Source organism: Colias eurytheme, chromosome 8 (genome assembly GCF_061535395.1).
Source record: "Colias eurytheme isolate Ceu_HAF_F1 chromosome 8, ilColEury1 Martin Lab GWU primary, whole genome shotgun sequence".
Lineage (NCBI taxonomy): Eukaryota > Metazoa > Arthropoda > Insecta > Lepidoptera > Pieridae > Colias > Colias eurytheme.
The window spans coordinates 1,594,941-1,614,931 of record NC_142987.1 but is presented as its reverse complement, the minus strand read 5'-3'; the positions used below and the strand labels follow the sequence as shown (position 1 = coordinate 1,614,931).

The 19,991-nt window shown below is 31.5% G+C and overlaps 2 protein-coding genes across 6 annotated transcripts in view; both read right to left on the bottom strand.

The window, feature by feature from the left end:
- mwh (multiple wing hairs) overlaps positions 1 to 19,991 on the bottom strand; it is a 127,554-nt gene that overhangs the window by 31,951 nt on the left and 75,612 nt on the right. For 2 of the 5 annotated variants that reach the window (XM_090104291.1, XM_090104290.1), the window contains exon 4: positions 6,666 to 6,707. The exons of the other annotated variants lie outside the window; for them this stretch is intronic. In XM_090104291.1, coding sequence (XP_089960417.1) covers positions 6,666 to 6,707 — 42 coding nt within the window. The remainder of the gene's footprint in view (positions 1 to 6,665; positions 6,708 to 19,991) is intronic. 5 annotated transcript variants of the gene reach the window in all.
- On the bottom strand, positions 10,730 to 18,626 carry LOC149906275 (uncharacterized). The gene is made up of 4 exons (XM_090104295.1): positions 17,289 to 18,626; positions 16,593 to 16,827; positions 13,872 to 13,958; positions 10,730 to 13,690 (listed from the first exon to the last, which is right to left on the bottom strand). The coding sequence occupies exons 1-4, from the start codon at positions 17,301 to 17,303 to the stop codon at positions 11,478 to 11,480; spliced, it is 2,550 nt and encodes an 849-aa protein (XP_089960421.1). The 5' UTR covers positions 17,304 to 18,626; the 3' UTR covers positions 10,730 to 11,477.

The window sequence follows — 19,991 nt, the reverse complement described above, 5'->3', positions numbered from 1 at the left end:
CTGGACAAAAATTAAAAGGGATCAACCGGCAGGCAATAGCTTTCAAATAAAACAAAAATCATCAAAATTGGTTCACTCTGTTGAAAAAAATACAAATCAAAATAAAAAAAAATACAATCAAATTCAGAACTTCCCTCTTTTCTTGAAGTCGTTTGAAAAGAAGTGCCTAATTTTAAAAAGCAGCGTGTAATGTAGGTACCTAGTTACTTAACCGTTTTAAGTGAGGATATAAATGTAGAAATATTATGTCCCCAAAAAAGTCAAACAGAGGTGTTATTTAATTTATCCCATATTATATCAAGAGTTACATATTCCGTAATCACAGATTAAACACTGTAGTCTGTAATACAAAATTGCTCCAACTTAAAACAACAGATTGTCAAAACTAACCTCATAAACATTATCATTACATATAATTTGTATGGCCAACAAGTTACATAAATTTAAATGTATTATTCTAAGGTATTATTATATTACGTGACTCTCTTGTCAAATAAAATGACAATGTAGAATTGTACCAAATAATTGACTACTTTCAAATGAGAAGATAATTGATCAAGAAAGGTAGACAATTATTATTTTCACAACTTACGATTTAAAGATGCAAGATAAATATTATAATAATTGTATGAAATGTTCTAATCGAAGAATAAACCAATGAAAAAAATCTTCTAACAAATTGTTAGTATATGAACCATATTAACACTAGTCACAAATTTACACACATTCGGTGTTAGATAGCCCATTTAATCAGTTATCGACAAAGGTTATAGGCTATATATATCATCCCGTTAATACCAACAGGAGAAAAGCCACGCGGGTGAAACCGCGGGGCGCAGCTAGTTTTCTATAATTATTTACAAAAAATTTCATAGACACCACCATTTAATTAGACGCAATCAAGCAATCAACACATACTTTAATCTTGAACAAAACAATGAAATTCCCTTATGTGCAGCTCATCCAATCGTCATACCATACTTTCGCATCAAACCACATTACCTTCACGCGATTTTCTCCCCAATTACGGCCTTATAAAGACGAAATTTCCGTCAACCAATAAACATGTCCGCTACCGTGACGGTAGAAAGCAAATCTCTTTAATAGATCGCTTGAAATTCTTCTATATTGTCATGCGAAGTAATAACAGTGATTTCCGATAGAATTCCGATAATCTTATTAACTGAAAGTTTCTATAAAAAGATTAAATGCGTTTGCGATGTGTGAACTGTGAAGTAAAATATAAGCGGCCAAGTGTGAAACGCGGGGTCAATAACATTATTGTACGTACTTTTGAAAATAGTGTTTTAAGAAAACTCATTGCAAGCAAAAGAGTAAGTCTCAGTAAAATAAGATTTTCGGGGTTTGAAAAAACATATTAGGTACTACTTGGCATTATAAAATTAAATTAAAATATTATAAAATTGATAGAGTATATTATAGAAACAATAATTAATAACGAATCAGAACATAACAGTAAAGACGTGAAAAATCCTATACCACTTTTGAACAGAGTTATTTTAAAAATGAAATCTCAAAACTTTACCCAAAGATGTTATCGTAAAAAGTTTAGATTCAAAGGGTTATACCTAAAAGATTTAGATAAAATATATATTGCATTTAGTAAGGAAACGAATACTCTTGTTACCAAGAACCATAAGTATATTCGCAAGCAAACACCAAAACAATAGCTTTAACTTCCCAGTACAAAACAATGGTTCCAAGTCATCAATATACAATATTGGTCCATACTCCATGGGTGTCATAATATGCAATATGGCTCGGATACTTGGAAGGGATATTTCTTTGTAGAAAAGTTTTTTAGGTCAGTTATTTAAGTGTAGGCATTTTTTAGGGGTATACCCCTATCCTAATGGCGGCGAATATTCAGCCATTTTTGACACAATTTGTGAAGTTGTTATTTTAAATATAAAAGTACTAGCTTTCCGCCCGCGGCTTCGTCCGCGTTTTCAAAGAAAAACCCGTTCCCGTAGGATTTCCGGGATAAAACCTATCCTATGTCCTTTCTCGGGTATCAAAATATCTCTATACCAAATTTCATGCAAATTGGTTCAGTAGTTTAGGCGTGATTGAGTAACAGACAGACAGACAGAGTTACTTTCGCATTTATAATATTAGTATGGAATATGGATGTATGTTAGCTGTGGTACGTAAATACATTTATTCAACTGGTACACTTAATTTGTCAAAAGTATAAAAGAAAATCAAACTGAAGAACGGCAAATACCTAATTGATTTAATATATTAACGGTATCTTGTTGAAATTGCTTGCTGGACTACTAAAATATTAATAAAATTGGCCTCGCTCTACACTAAGATACGCTTAAAACATCTGTTTCTTTAATAATATTATATACCTACTAGCGGTCCGCCCCGGCTTCGCCCGTGGTACCTACGGCTACATGTTTAAACTATCCTATCTCTCAAGTTGGATCGAACTGCACATGGTGTGCGAATTTTATTATAATCGGTTAAGTGGTTTAGGAGTCCATTGAGGACAAACATTGTGACACGTATTAAATATTGTGTAAATACAATTTATAGAAATTACTACATAATACATAATAACTGTCTACAAGGCACAAGCATATTATAATTATCTTCACTAGTGTACCAAATAAAGAGTAATGTGTCGATCCAGACTTATCTATCTCTGTGCCAAATTTCATCCAAACCCGACTAGCATTTTAATGTATCAGCCATACTAATATTTATTAGTAGTAATATCTTAGTAGTAGTAAACTCATTTAGTAATAGGATGTAATAACAAGTATAGAGGAAGATCAACGTCCGATCATAAGAAGGTTACCGAAATACCGTTTCCCTTAATTAATACAAGATTGTAATCGTTCCGTTCGTTAACTTTGTATTTAAATGTAGGTAAAATACATTTTATATCTAAACTAAAGGGGAAACATTTGTTTTTGTAGGTTTGTTTGCAACAAAAATCGATGGACCTATATCGAGAATTCTAAGCAGAAAGCTACACTTTCTGGAGTAATGTTCACAAAAACCGCTGGACCAATTTCCAAGAATTTTAAACAGAAATGTTCATTTCTCTGGAGTCATATAGGCTATGTCTTATTTCGTTTTTATTCCCGATTCAGGCAGAGCCGGGACAACTGGCTTGTCTAGATCTATAAGAATATTAATTTAATACATAGTTACGTATTCGTCTTTTGGTACGTATTTTGCCTGGAGGAGATCACTTATAAGCAATATGGCAGCCTATTTAATATTATGTTTTATTTTCTTTGTATGTATTATTTTCTGTGTCAGCATTAAAATAATATTTTCGTAATATTTCGTAATTGTATTTTTTCTGATAAGTATTTAATTATAATAGTTTCTCTGCCATTCGGGGCGGCCGGCGCGGCGGAGAATTCAGACTGATCAAATAAATCAACGTTCATAAAAATTGGTCCAGCCATTCTTGAGTAATAAATGACGTAACTATCATGACCGGCCTTGGAATCATTAAAATATCGAGGGATAGCAAAAACGTCTGGCTAATGGTTTTTATCCGATTTAGCTCTAAGGAGGGTAATGTTTTTAATGCACGTTTGAATGTTTATTTCATTAATATATTTGAACTTGGGAAATTAGACTCGTATTTAGCTAAATATTATAAATGCTATTTTAAATGCAGAATTAAAAAAAATCTTAGTTTTCCAATTGTTTTTCTTGATAACAGTAGGGAATTCGGAAAATCGGGAATTTTCTTTATAGATAGACATCTACTTAATTGTTATTAGAGCTAGCTTTGAATTACGTTTTCCTCATACAATATGTATTAATTATATCAATATAGTTCTCTAAGAAACTGCGACCACTCATATATGCACTATGCATCCAACCATTTCACTTCCAAACCAAGGTTGCATTCACAAATTATTTCTAAGACATTTAGAGTAACCTACTAACATTTAACTAAACAAATTATCATATAATACGAGTATGAGAGAAAAAACGCCTACTATCAGGGTTGTCACTACGCAAAAATAAAAAATAAAAAAAACAAAAAAGAACTTATTTGGCGTTAAAAAGTAATTATATAGAGGTTGATTTCAATCGGTCGCGGATGGAAATTTACAAAAAAATTGATTTTGGTTAATTTTAGTTTTTTTATTACACTGTTCATGAATCATGATGTACAAATATTATTAATTAAAATCACGACAGTAAAATAAAATAACCATATTTAACTATAGGTATGCGAAGAAACATATTATAGCTGAAAATTTGAAACAGTATTTTACGTAATTTAAATATAGCACTTAATTCATAAAAAAAAATTAATAACAAGTGCCAATCCTACCCAGTCTAACCGCTACACTATGTGTTTTTAGACCCGAAAAAGTTTCATTCTTGTTTTATTGGAAATATCTAAGGAGCTTCTCTTTTTAAATGCACGAGTAGAACACCCAGAGTTTTATTTCAAAAACACGATTTTTAAAAAAATATTTAAAATATTGGAATTTTCGCGGCCGACTGAGCTAAATAAATTCGTATAAAAAAATAGATACACTAGATAATATATTATGTTGCTAATATATGTAGTGATTACAGGCGCAAATTATCCCTTTTTGAAATTTTCGATATTGTCGATAGAGGCGAAAGTATTGTAATTTTTACTGATTTTCGTTTTTATTTTTTTATATTATATGCAGGCGTTAGTAGAAGCTCTGTTTAGTACCAAAAGAAGCCTTGAACTGAGGGCTACATGTGACAAAAATACCACATTCTAACCACGAAGTTATTACGAGATATAGATTTTCAAAGTTTTCAATGTCAGGGTTGACCCTAGTAAAGAAAAAGTCAAAGTTTTTTTTAACAATTATATACTTATATCATCTATCTATTACCAAGTTTTTGTTTATGTTTTAAGTCGTTAGTTATAGTCAATATTTTAATATTATTCAATATATTATTATAGGTATCCATATGATATGTAATAAATTAACTCAATAAAAAAAATCTTAGATTTTTAAGAAAATTCAATAATATCAAATTAATACAAATAAATCTCCTTTTTCGTCAATATTTTGAGCATTGATCATAGTAATCTCATTAAAAGTCAAACGGAAATAACGGTAAAAACATTGACAACCCTATCTTTGAATTCTTTGAAAATCTATATCTCGTAATAACTTCGTGATTAGAATGTGGTATTTTTGTCACATGTAGCCCTCAGTTCAAGGCTTCTTTTGGTACTAAACAGAGCTTCTACTAACGCCTGCATATAATATAAAAAAATAAAAACGAAAATCAGTAAAAATTACAATACTTTCGCCTCCATCGACAATACCGAAAATTTCAAAAAGGGATAATTTGCGCCTGTAATCACTACATATATTAGCAACATAATAAATTATCTAGTGTATCTATTTTTTTATACGAATTTATTTATCTCAGTCAGCCGCGAAAATTCCATTTTTTTTTTAATATTTTATTAAAAATCGTTGAATAATATTAAAATATCGACTATAACTAACGACTTAAACCATAAACAAAAACTTGGTAATAGATAGACGATTTATATAATTGTTAAAAAAACAGCTTCGACTTTTTCTTTATTAGGGACAACCCTGACATTGAATTCTTTGAAAATCGATAACTCGTAATAACTTCGTGGTTAGAATGTGGTATTTTTGTCACATGTAGCCCTCAGTTCAAGGCTTCTTTTGGTACTAAACAGAGCTTCTACTAACGCCTGCATATAATATAAAAAAATAAAAACGAAAATCAGTAAAAATTACAATACTTTCGCCTCTATCGACAATATCGAAAATTTCAAAAAGGGATAATTTGCGCCTGTAATCACTACATATATTAGCAACATAATATATTATCTAGTGTATCTATTTTTTTTATACGAATTTATTTAACTCAGTCGGCCGCGAAAATTCCAATATTTTAAATATTTTTTTAAAAATCGTGTTTTTCAAATAAAACTCTGGGTGTTCTACTCGTGCATTTAAAAAGAGAAGCTCCTTAGATATTTCCAATAAAACAAGAATGAAACTTTTTCGGGTCTAAAAACACATAGTGCGCTATTGGGCCAACAATATTGTTAAACAGTCATCACCAATTTATAGCAACGTATTCCCTTCACATAAAGCTCAATTTCGACTGGCACAGATTTGTTTTGTCGCGGTCAAGTACCTTTAACGTTATGATACCCTGGTAACGGGTATTGAGAAAAAAAAATGTCGGAAGCATAACAGATGTAGTAATTGACTTTTTATGGTGTTTAAAAAACTACTGTGTGCTATTATTATTAAAAAGTTAATAGAATCAGTAAAAACATTTGCACGGTGTTTTTAATCAACTTCAAAAGTCAAAACAGAAGATAAGCGTCAATACGCATGATTGGAATAATTTATATACATAGACAAGCGGTCCGCCCCGGCTTCACCCGTGGTACATATTTACGTTTTCTCTGCATAAGAATTAAGAACCATCCTCGTACTTCAAGGAATATAATGAAAAAAGAATTATCGAAATCGGTTCACGCGTGATGCCGTGACCAAGGAAAACGAGTTTCATTTTTATATATGTATAGATAACATATTAAAAATATTTGAATAAAATGAAATAGCATAATAATGTACATGTAGCTTTTTATAAAATGTAGCTATTACCTTCTATTCCAAGCGAAGCCAGAATACACAAACTTGTCATACCTGGAAAGAAAAAAATATTTTAATTAATATTTCATACATCTTTAAAATAGTTAATCCAATTCTGTAAAATATAATTATAGTGTTTGCTGTCTATATGTATTATGTTATGTGAATTTAATTCAAGTGTTTCATCGATTAGAATGGAATTACATAATACTAGCTTTCCGCCTGCGGCTTCGCCCGCGTTTTCAAAGAAAAACCCGCATAGTTCCCGTTCCCGTGGGCTTTCCGGGATAAAACCTAGCCTATGTTACTCGTGGAAGTCGTGGATAATGTAGCTTTCGAATGGTGAAAGAATTTTTAAAATCGGTCCAATAGTTTATGAGCCTATTCATTACAATCAAACAAACAAACAAACAAAGTTTTCCTCTTTATAATATTAGTGTAGATGAGTTAAGTATAAACTATAAAGTAAGCAAGGTACCGAAAACCCCACATCTTCTACTCATGACAAAGTATCTTTATGATTGACAATTGAATATATTGATTGACACTATGACGATCATTCGAAGTAATTTAAATATTTTTTATCTGTGTAACAAGTTAAATCATAGCTGTTACATTTTTGGCATTTTTACTGTTAAGGTTTCTTTTATTATTTTAAATGCAGAATAATGGCGGCGTTACTTTGTTAATTACAAAAGAACATTAAAAATGTAATATACAATTATCAGAGTTTCACCTGATATGGAATAATAAAAACTTTCTTTGAATTACGAACAGTATGCGCTCTCACGGGAATTCTTGCATTAGTTTTGATTAGTCTTTGTTCTATGGTGGCCATTTTGCTGAGTTTTTTTTTTCGATTACATAATTCGCGTATAATTGCATGTTATAACATTTTTGTATGCAAAATAGTACATAACATGATCTAAGAGATAATTTTTAGGGTTCCGTTCCGAAAGGGTAAAACGGAACCCTATTACTGTGTTGTCGATGCCTATTACTGAGACTTCGTTGTCTGACTGTCTAGGTCTGTCTCCTGGCTGTATCTCATTAACCGTGATAGCTACAAAGCTGAAATTTTCACAAATTATGTATTTCCGAATTCCGATGCCGCTATACAACAAATAGGTACTAAAAATGAAAATTAAATATTAGGAGGGGTCCCCATAGTACGGAACCCTGCGTAAGTGAGTCCGACTCGCGCTTGGCCGGTTTTTTTTCTCATCTGATTGTTAGTTTCAAACAACGACGTCATAAGTTTCAAACCTATTTTGCTTTTATAAATTGGATGCCGGTTATTTTGATCAAACATAAGTCAGAAAATTGTATCGCTGCTGTTTCTCATAAGAAAACGGACTAATAATATAACTACAAACTGAATTCATATCGTAATAACGCATAGATACATATGGATCTTTGCCTCTATGGATATTTTTTTCAATAAAAATACAAAAAATACATAACCACACGGGATTTTGAATGAAGTAGGTGCTTAATACACATATTATACATTATATCCTATACTAGCGACCCGCCCCGGCTTCGCACGGGTGCAATGCTGATACTAAATACACTTCAGAAAAACTGTAAACGTTGCATTGTATATAAAAACATCGCGGCCCGCTCCGGCTTCGCACGGGTATAAAATATATAGCCGGGCGGCCGGCCGGTACCGCCGCAAACGCTACGTCCTGCAATTTTTAAATCTGTAATATCTTCGAAAATATTCTCTTAAATCATACGGTGTAAAGGGCCATATAGATATATATTAAATGAACAATGTATTTAAGGTATTTAATTGGTTAAGGATTAATGCTGTATTGGTTAAAATCGCTTCGAAAATTAGCCATTATTTGTCGTAAAAAGTAAATGACAAAAAAAAGTTATTGTGGGTTATCCATAAGAGATAGACATATACCATCGTGGACTTTTCTGGAGACCTTTTCAATGTGTATAATACTTAGTACATTATTTTGATAAAACTCGTTCAGCCTGCGTTTGCAATGTAAGCGGAAAAAATGTAATTTTTTACGACATCACATCACATATTTAATGGATGTTATTATACATATAAACCTTCCTCTTGAATCACTCTATCTATTAAAAAAAACCGCATCAAAATCCGTTGCGTAGTTTCAAAGATTTAAGCGTACAAAGGGACATAGGGATATAGGGACATAGGGACAGGGAAAGCGACTTTGTTTTATACTACCTATGTAGTGATGTATCCGCTGATTTATACTCCGAGAGCTGACTGGAGAAACTATAAACACGCCTAACACCGGTTTCCGATCACTAAGTTATGTCAACAGCTGGCACCTCGTTTGTTTTAACTTCGCACTATCCTTACTATTAAAATAATATATAATATGTGAAAGTGTGTTTGTTTGTCTTTTCATCGCGTCGCAATGGAGCGGTTATAAGATATGATTTTTGTGTTAGGAAATAGGAGGCTAGAGAATGACATGGGCTTATTTTTACCGTATTGGAAAATGAAATGAAATATTGGAAAATTAAAACTATACAGTCGAAGTCGCGGCAAAAATCAAACATAGCTAAGGCATAGCTATACAAATAGCATAACAATAAAGCTACATCCTGCCAAGTATTATCAAAATCCGTTCAGTGGTTTTCCCGTAAACGGGTAACAAACATACATTAGTAGGATAAGATAACATGAAAAAGTATTATCATTTCATTCCTATTATAATTAATATAATATCTCGTTATTTTGAAAGCGATGTATTCATTACTCATTAGTCGGTAGGTATTATTTATCAGTCTGGCCTGTGACCTTACTCGCAGATAAACATAAAGAGCATATATGCTCTTTATGAATAATATTATAATGAATAAATCGCATTTGTATTCCTGTTACATAGTTACTCGCAAAAATAGAAAACAATTCGGTATATGAATTAATCATATTAGGTAGATATATATTTTTATGAGTAATTTAAAATTTTCATAAGGTTCATATAAAAAGTTTAAATCTATATCTATAACGTGCTAATCTAAAGAACTACTGGTACGATTTGAAAAATTCTTTCAGTGTTAGATAGCCCATTTATCGAGGAAGGCTATAGGCTATATATCATCACGCTAAGACCAACAGGAACGGAGCAATGCGAGTAAAACCGCGCGGAACAGCTAGTAGTTTATAATTAACTATGTTGTTAAATTTTACTTAGTAGGTACCAATATATAAACGTATAGTACAGAATGTCATGGCCAAAGAACCCTTTTCTAACCTTAATCTAAAGGACCTTTAAAATTACGCCCTTATAACATAAGAAATACAATATCATGTTTTTATTGCAAGATGTATAAGTTTACATCTTAATAAATACCTATGTATGTAAATCTAATCTTTGTGCTGTCAACCGATTATATATGTCAAAGTTGAAGCATTTTTATATGCTCTTATTAGCTTGAACTGTGTTTGTATGTTTACCGACATGATTATATGTAACAGTACAGTAACAGACTTGTTTAGATTCGATTTTGACCCACTTTAAACGGTATTTTATTCAAACTTTGTGCACTTATCAAGGATCTGTGACCATACAAAAATTTCAGGAGTTTAAGTGTGTTTATTTATATTTATATAATATATAGATAGATATATAATAATTAATTAACTATATTAATAATTACTATATCCATCTATATACCTATATGTATACAAATTTAAAGCGTCGCGTCAGTCACTGTGTACAACAAACGACACTTATTTGGAGATTCTACTTCGTCTTCTACTAGTCAACAACGCTTGCCGGTATAGGTATATCAGATATAGGTATTAGTTACCATTTTTATTTTTTATCATTACCATTTTATATAAAAAGGTTTAAAGACATTCTCAATAAGATATGAAGTCACTCACTTACATGAGAAACTTAATTATGTATAAACATAGGTATGAACAGAAAATATCATTCGTTAGATAAAGGTTTAGGGTAGGTTATTTACAAAATAGAGAGGCCTATCTACATAATTATGAACGTTTGAGAATATTCTTAGTTCAGAATTCAGATAGCTAGCTGTTATTATTCAGATTAGGAAATAACAAAACCATTTTTTTATCCATATATTTATTAAATATCAAATTGTTTTCTTATAGTATAGATTACAAAATATGATAAAAATAATAAAAAAATATCGATAAATCTAGTTAAATAGTAGTTTTGTCACTGAAATGCCAAAATATATTTTCGAGGTATCGTGTAAAATATAAAAAAAATAGGAACTATTAAACTATGGCACGTAAAACTAAAAATACTTAATCTAGTTTTATTTTATAAGATATAAAAACGATTTTTTAAGTAAAATTCATAATTAAGTAAGTATACATTTAAGGCACACCAACGACCTAAGACACTTTATTTTATTATAAAATCTTATAGTAGGTAACAATATAAGTATTAACTTATATAATAAACTAAGTACCTAATAATAAAATATAATGAATTATACGAGAACATATTATGTGAGGAGAGATTCAGTCATATTTTAAAATACTGCTATTTCATTTGAGGTAAATATAAATAATATAATATGTATTCTAAACATATATCTTAAAACTAACAGTTAAATACATTATAAATGCAAGAAGCTCTGTTGAGGTAGAAGTTTAATATAATACATAATATTTTTGGGGTTCTTTTACATGCTAAGTCCTCTTATGTATTTGGGGCTCTAATTGACTAAATAAGTTTTGTCCCATTGTACGATAATTTTGTAAATTTAATTGTATTGATACAGGTGGAATTTCGTCGTGGTTAGAATGTTCATTTACAACAGGTGAAATACTGAACGAATTAACTATTCTGATGTTATTATTTTCTCTGGCATTACATTGAACTTCTGTATTTGGGGATGTAATTGACTAAATAAGTTTTGTGCCATTGTACGATAATTTTGTAAATTTAATTGTATTGATGGAGGTGGAATTTCGTCGTGGTTAGAATGTTCATTTACAACAGGTAAAATACTGAACGAATTAACTCTTCTGATATTATTATTTTCTCCGGCATTACCTTGAACTTCTTTTTGATTTACGTTACAATGGTTTTGCACATGCACACGACTTTGTTCATGAACATCTTTCCTTTGATTGCTATGTCTGTTCTCGCTAAGTGGTTGTCCATTTACTCTCAATCTAGGAGAATATGTTTTATCTATCAAGGGTGGGGGAAACGTTGGTCTTTTATTTGTGTTTGTTACCTGTCCCGCATGTTTGGTGGGTTGAGCTCTCGCGTCAGTCTGTACTCGTTTCGCGTCGTATGTTTGGTGTTCTACTCCTGAACTTTTTCTTTTATTGTTGCTTTCCAATCGAGGTATAGTAGTGTCATACATTTGGAACTGTGTGAACTGTTTACTAGTGTCTCTTTCTCGTTCTAGTGGCCTTGGACTTAAATAAGCCTGCGATTCACTTGCATTGCTTGGCAATGTACTATAAGATTTCATTTGTGTAGATCCTTTCTCACTGTTGCGATTATTTTCCACTCTTTGAACGGGAGGCGCGTGTGTGTTATATCGAATGCTTGGAACATGTTTATCGGTCTGTTGATTCGAATTATATTGCCCGTGCATGGGTAATTTATTTCCTTCGTTACGTCGAATTTGCTCTTCTGAGTTTCGGCTGATATTAATTCCTGCTTGTGATGTACTGCTTCTACTTATATATTGCGTTTGTTCTTTTGGTGTCGTATTTGAGGACATACTACTTTGATGTGGCTGGTTGTTGTTTGTATTAACAGGAATGGTCTTTGGTACTGTAGCACGGGAGGTAGATTGCGATTGCACTGGATTTGAATTCGAGGGTGTGGGCGTCTGTGGACTAATTGTGTCGGCACTCGGTTGCCTGTTTCCTGGTGTTTCACTACATCTTTCCCCATTATTCATACCATTTTCTGGGTTTTGTCTCGAATTGAATTCCGTTGGAGTGGATGTAGTTGAAGCAGATGCAGTGTGTGATTTATTTTTTCTCTTGTTTTGAATGTCCCTCTCTGATATTTTATTTGAATCATTCTCAGTTTGTGCGTATGAACTATTTCTGTTGTTGGTTTTCTTTGTCACTATGTTAGTTGCACAAGACCCTGTTTGAGATTCCGAATTAGATGTCTTATTAGTTTGAACTTGCTGAGATACATTCGAGTCATTTTCAGTTTGTGTGTATGAACTATTTCTGTTGTTGGTTTTCTTTGTCACTATGTTAGTTGCACAAGACCCTGTTTGAGATTCCGAATTAGATGTCTTATTAGTTTGAACTTGCTGAGATACATTCGAGTCATTTTCAGTTTGTGTGTATGAACTATTTCTGTTGTTGGTTTTCTCTGTCACTATGTTAGTTGCACAAGACTCTGTTTGAGATTCCGCATTAGATGTCTTATTAGTTTGAACTTGCTGAGATACATTCGAGTCATTTTCAGTTTGTGTGTATGAACTATTTCTGTTGTTGGTTTTCTCTGTCATTTGACGGCTACTTGGGTTCTTTCGCATCTGCGAATTATTTTCTTCGTTAATTTGGCTTTGTACTCTTATCCCTTGATTAAAAACAGGATGTGTACACGGTCCCGGAATAAAAAACCCAGAAGAAAAATGATTAAAGTATTGACAATATTGAGGTGGGATCTGGGCTAGATTATTGTGATTGCATGGTTCTATTATTGTAGGAACAATATGTACACTGATATTTGGATAAGTATTAACATCAATACCATTTATATAGATTTTAAATCCTTCAGTCACTCTGGGTTTGTAAAAACAATTTTGATTATTCCAAGGATTTGAAAAAACTCCAGGATATTCTTTACAAAAATATGCTTGTCCATTGGTTCGTTGATTCTGTGTGTTATTGGATGTTGAGTATCCTTCATTAAAATTTGTTTGTGTGTTTGTTTTCTTCGGATCATCTTCACCACCAATTAATTGCTGATACTTCTTTGTTAATTCAACATTTTTATAAATTTTTTCCTTCGTTATATTATTTTTTTTGGTTTGAGCTTTCATCGTTGTACCCAGTTTCTTTGTATCTGGTGAAAAATAGAAATTCTCAATTACTTTAAATATCAAAGATTTATCTCAATCAATTTATTGAAAATAGGCTTTTAATGAACCCTTTCTGTTATATAAAATCTTACTATAATATGGCAAGATAATTTTACTATATTTGTCATCAATGCATACGTTACAACAAAATATAGCGTCGTATACCTTTAACTTTTGATGCATATTTAATCTTCTTGGCTGTTTCGCGCTTGTTTCTCTTGGCGATATCTTTTTCAGCCGCTTCATAAGATTCTGGAATGATTTAAATAATTAATTTTAATCGTAATTTACCTGCTTATATAATATACTAGCGACCCGCCCCGGCTTCGCACGGGTGCAATGCTGATACTAAATACACTACAGAAAAATTGTGAACGTTGTATAGGTATAAAAATATAGCGGCCCGCTCCGGCCTCCGGCATCGCACGGGTATAAAATACATAGCCGGGCGGCCGCAAACGCTACGTCCTGCAATTTTTAAATCTGTAATATCTTCGAAAATATTCACTTAAATCATACGGTGTAAAGGGCCATATAGATCTATATTAAATGAACAATGTATCCATGGTATTTAATTGGTTAAGGATTAATGCTGTATTGGTTAAAATCGCTTCGAAAATTAGCTATTATTTGTCGTAAAAAGTAAATGACAAAAAAAAGTTATTGTGGGTTATCCATAAGAGATAGACATATACCATCGCGGACTTTTCTGTAGACCTTTTCAATGTGTATAATACTTAGTACATTATTTTGATAAAACTCGTAGGGTTCAGCCTGCGTTTGCAATGTAAGCGGAATAAATGTAATTTTTTACGACATCACATTAGAAACCTCAAAAATAACAGTACTTCTCCACTACTTAATGGATCTTATTATACATATAAACCTTCCTCTTGAATCACTCTATCTATTAAAAAAAACCGCATCAAAATCCGTTGCGTAGTTTCAAAGATTTAAGCGTACAAAGGGACATAGGGACATAGGGACATAGGGACAGGGAAAGCGACTTTGTTTTATACTATGTAGTGAATAGTGAATATTCAAATGTCTATTATTTTAACTTCTGTTGTTAATAATCGTTAAAGTTTATAATTATTTACATTTTGTGCTTGCTTTAGAGTTAATGCGTGACAAAATAAATATCATTTCAGCCTTTCTGTATTAAATAAAGCATTACACGTATATTCTCATTATTAAAAAAAAAGTGTTGAAAATAAATGCGTATTGCAAATCGAAATAAGAATAAAATGTATAGCGTATAGATGGTATTCCGTGACCTAGGTGTTTTGTCCCAGACTAATCCATTACGTTAATTGAATGGATTGTCAACAAAGTGTCACTACCAGAGGACATACTATAGTACTATACATACAAGTGTAACAATAACATATGTACCTATACAAAAAAGCAAGTGATAGTCGCAGAGATCCAAATAAATTAATTTTAAAAGATAATCCTCGACTAAAAAAATATAATAAAAATTGTCTCTGTATGAGTGTAATAAATAATCATATATAATAAGGTAACAACTAAATTAAAAAACTTAGAATCTAAATTATTTTTTAAAAAACTTAACGAATGGCTTCAACAGAAATGTTTTTATAGTGTTAAGGAATTCTTGGACTCATGAATGGGATTGTATATTTGTGACTCGATTTTATAATGTATGTTATAATAAATTTAGAAAATTTATTGTTTAATGAATAATGTGAATGAATGACAAATGAATTGGACACTTTGATTAAGTATACATATGTAATAAAATAATTTGCACGCTGTTAAATAACGGCTAAACATGCTGTAATATTACATAATTATATTATAAGTTATAACACCCTAAAATATCATGTTTCAATGCAAATAAAGGATTTATTTATTTATTTAATAAAAAATAATTATTTGAATGTTTATTGCTGTCGTAAAAAATATAGTGTTGATAAGAAAATGAGAGCGCAAAGCTTGTTGAAAAAAAATTATTATTTTTAACGTAATTTAAACGGGCTATTTGTAGCTCTAATATCTATTCGTCTGCTGCTGTCTGGGTTTTCCCGGCGAACAAAACAATTGATAGTCATACAGGAAATCATTAATAGGAATTACTAAATAATAAGTTATTATTTTAAAATTACTATTAAAAAGGTATTTCTTAGCATCATGATATGAATATAATCTTTATCGATATTATGTAAGTGTGTTATTATATCTTCCTTAGAATGTTGACAATATAATATATTGGTTACTTGATCCAAGTGTTGTTGTTTGAACAAACTCCTTGTTATTCTTAGAAATATCATAAGCGATAAGAAGCTTGTTCAGAAAATTGTTTTGTAAGATCTTATTTCATAAGATAAGTGAGAATAATAAAAAAATGATAAATAAACAAATAAAAAATCTTTAAAAAAAAGTAAAACGTTAACGGTTAACTTTGATCTTTAAATTGTACTCATGCTTGCGATAATGTATACATATAATATGTTAGCAAATTAATAATTTTAATTATTGTTTACTGCATATGACTGATTATATTTAAAGAATGTAATTTTCAGTGCAAACTTTGCTGATATATGAATAGTATTTTGTTTTTTAATTTTAAGAAATACTGTATTATTTGTTTCCCAAAGTTAAATAAATGAATAGGAACTTATAATTTTAATAAATTGAGTTGTTTTGCATCTAAATAAACCAATAATATAAAACGATTTACTATAATATTACCCAATAAAATAATTATGATGTAATCAGTCTCCAAACTCAACTCATCAAATTATTGTAATGCCACTGATACTTTGATATGTGTACCGACTAAGTTCGAAATAAATCTGTCTGTCAAGTGTCAGTCTGTTATATACAATATTCAAGTTTACAAAAGCATGTGAGTACACTAACCTGCAACAAACAATTCCACTACTTCATACGTTCCCCAATCTTTACCAGGCTTTTCTTGTTTCAGCACTCGGATTTCCGTCTGATAAGCATCTTCTATTGGATACTTTATGTGTGTCAATTTAATCTCTTTCCAATTTCCCCATTTGCGAGGAACACAGACCGTCTGGTTAATATCATCGTGAGGCAGTTCTAAGAAGTGAACTACGCTAAAAAGCTTATCACTTATTTTGAACGCCTGAAATTGTGAAAATTAATATTTAGCCTTTTGATTATAATTTGAAACGAACAATTTCATTGGAAAAGTAGTAGTGAATATGGTATTTACGATCAATCAATTTGCAGATATTAAGAATAGGTTGAACAAGGAAAATGCATTTCTATAAATGTTATTTATTCTATCAGCGCATTATTTATTTATGTTTACTAATATAAACAAAATAACAGAGATAATATAATATATTCTATATTCACAAATAACTATTATTAAACATTAGCTGCGGCGCTACATGAAATAATTTAATGCATATCTATTTATGTTTATAAAAAACAAAAGCTGACAAGGAAATTGTTACTTATCTTTTCAGTAAAAAAATAAAATGCTATTTGAAGCAAAACACGATTCAACCGTGAAAATAATAGTGATAAACAACATTTCAGACAATTGCGTCATACTTATAAATATTTAGAACAACATACCTCATTCTTGTCCATAGCTGCTAAATTCTATCCTCTATTTCTGGTCGTGGTATTTGTGGTCACAAACACTAATAAAAACTTTTGACACCTTTAGGCACTTTTGAAACCGAATTTTAATAATTATTTTGTGTATCCCAATGTGAGTACCGGCGTTCCCGACGGCCGGAGGATCAATGGTACGGCGGTCGGCGCTAGACATTGGCCGCTTATGTACTATTTTAATTATATTAAAATCATTGACGTAATTACATCCTTATCAATGACACATGAACTCTGCCGGCATCCGCTGTTATTTTAAAATTTAAGCTTATCTCCCAATTTTTTCTGAATTGGCAGTTGGCTCATCCTCGGCCTCGGCAGAGATAACAGCGGATGTCGCTGTTATCTCTTCGAATCAGGATGTTTCTTGAATTGGCTGATCCTCTGTCGACATCCGCTGTGTTATATCAAAATTTAAGCTTATCTCCCGTTTTTCCTTGAATTGGCTCATCGTCATCGCCAAATTTAACTGTTTTTTTTGTGTGTGTTTTATTTTCGCGTGACAACAGGCCTTTGTAAATTCAATCAATCTGTGACTCAATGTAGTTGCGCGTTGTAAATACCTATCGCTTATTGGCACCGTCTTTCCATCAACATGGAGACGTTCAAAAAGAGTACATTTAAGTACAAAAAAACCGGCAGGCTAAGGCTTTTATAAATAAATCCCTATGATATAAAGGCAAGAGTGCCTTTTGAGGACAGCTACGCATCTACCTCCCAGTGGAGTGGATTCTTACGGGCGGCATGAATCGTTAAACAACTTACAGGCGACGGGCCTGCTCGATTTCTCTCCTGTAGCGTGTGTGCTGCGCACACGTGTCAGAAGTGAAACTTTATTATTTAAAACTTTATTAGAAACTTTATTATTTTATTATTTGAACCGATTTACGTGATTTTTGTTTGATGCGGAATGGTTTCGAATTGCTCCCATAAAAATTATATTCAGATAGGCCCAGTAGTTTTTATTTTATGAGTACATATTTTTGTCTGATCTCGATGACTTAATTGAAATGAAGCAAGTAACTTTGATTCACTTCCCGATAACCAATTGAGCTGAAATTTTGTATACGTATGTAAATTGGATAGCGATGAAACATTATCATGACATAGAGCTGATTTGATGATGGAATCGGAAGGTGGCCATAGGAACTCAGTAATATATTGACTCAACTTTTTCGAGTTTGGGCTCGTTTGATTCGTGTTGAAAAATACACTCAAAAGTATTACCTAAATAAAAACAACTACGATAAAAACAACCGACTTCAAAAATGTAAAAGTAAAAAAAAAAGATTTGATATTATTAATTATTACATATTATTTAGATGTGGTTTGAAGTCAGTGCACAAGCAGGTCGGTGGTCAAGCACTAAGCACTTAGTATCAACTATTAAGCCCGTGCACCGACATTATACCGTTTTTATAAAAAGCATATCTAAATAATATACTTGTAATTAATAATATAAAATCTTTTTTATTTTTTACTTTTCAGTTTTTGCCGGTTGATTTAACGTAGTTATTTTTATAAGGTGGCCATTTTGCTGAGAGTTTTTTTCAATTATGTACATAATTCGCATAATTACATGTTATAACATTTTTTTATCAAAATAGTACATAACATGATGTAAAGAGATAATTTTTAGGGTTCCGTTCCGAAAGGGAAACGGGACCCTATTACTGAGACTTCGTTGTCTGACTGTCTAGGTCTGTATCAAACATAAGTCGGAAAATTGTATCGCTGCTGTTTCCCATAAGAAAACGGACTAATAGAATACAAACTGAATTCATATTATAATAACGCATATGCCTCTATGAATTTTTTTTTCAATAAAAATACATAACCACTCAAGGTTTTGAATGAAGTACTACATATTATGCATTATACTATATCAGTTGATTTATACTCCGAGAGCTGACTGCAGAAACTATAAACACGCCTTACACCGGTTTCCGATCACTAAGTTATGTCAACAGCTGGCACCTCGTTTGTTTTAACTTTGCACTATCCTTATATTACTATTAAAATAATATACACGTGAAAGTGTGTTTGTTTGTCTTTTCATTGCGTTGCAATGGAGCGGTTACAAGATACGATTTTTGTGTTTGGAAATAGCGAGGCTAGAGAATGACATGGGCTTATTTTTACCGTATTGAAAAATCTCATTCCAATAGGAATTGCCGGAAAAATCAAGAATTTGTATAGCATAACATTAAAGCTACATCACTGCCAAGTATTATCAAAATCCGTTCGTTGGTTTTCCCCATTTCTGTGATCTGTGCAGGTAACAAACATACATTAGAAAGAATTATCTTTCCATTCCTATTATAAATATCTCTCGTTATTTTGAAAGCGATGTATTCACTATTCAGTACTCGGTAGTCGATAGGTAATTAGGTATATTATTTATCAGTCTGACCCGTGACCTTACTCGCAGTAATGTGCAAAATCCGTTCGGTGGTTTTCCCGTAAACGGGTAACAAACATTAGTAGGATAAGATAATATTATGTAAAGTCGCATAGTCGGTAGGTATATTATTTATCAGTCTGGCTCGTGACCTTATTCGCAGTAATGTGCTCTTTATGAATAATATCTATACATATAATAAATCTGTAGAAGGGTCAATTCTGTACATTGAAAATATTGAAAAAATAGTTTGGAAAATCCAA

What these genes read in the sequence shown, in the direction of transcription:
- LOC149906275 (XM_090104295.1), bottom strand. An exon ending in AGTGGAATTGTTTGTTGCAG is followed by an intron (nt 13,959 to 16,592) that starts GTTAGTGTACTC and finishes AAATCATTCCAG; the next exon opens with AATCTTATGAAGCGGCTGAA. An exon ending in ATATGCATCAAAAGTTAAAG is followed by an intron (nt 13,691 to 13,871) that starts GTATACGACGCT and finishes ATTTTTCACCAG; the next exon opens with ATACAAAGAAACTGGGTACA.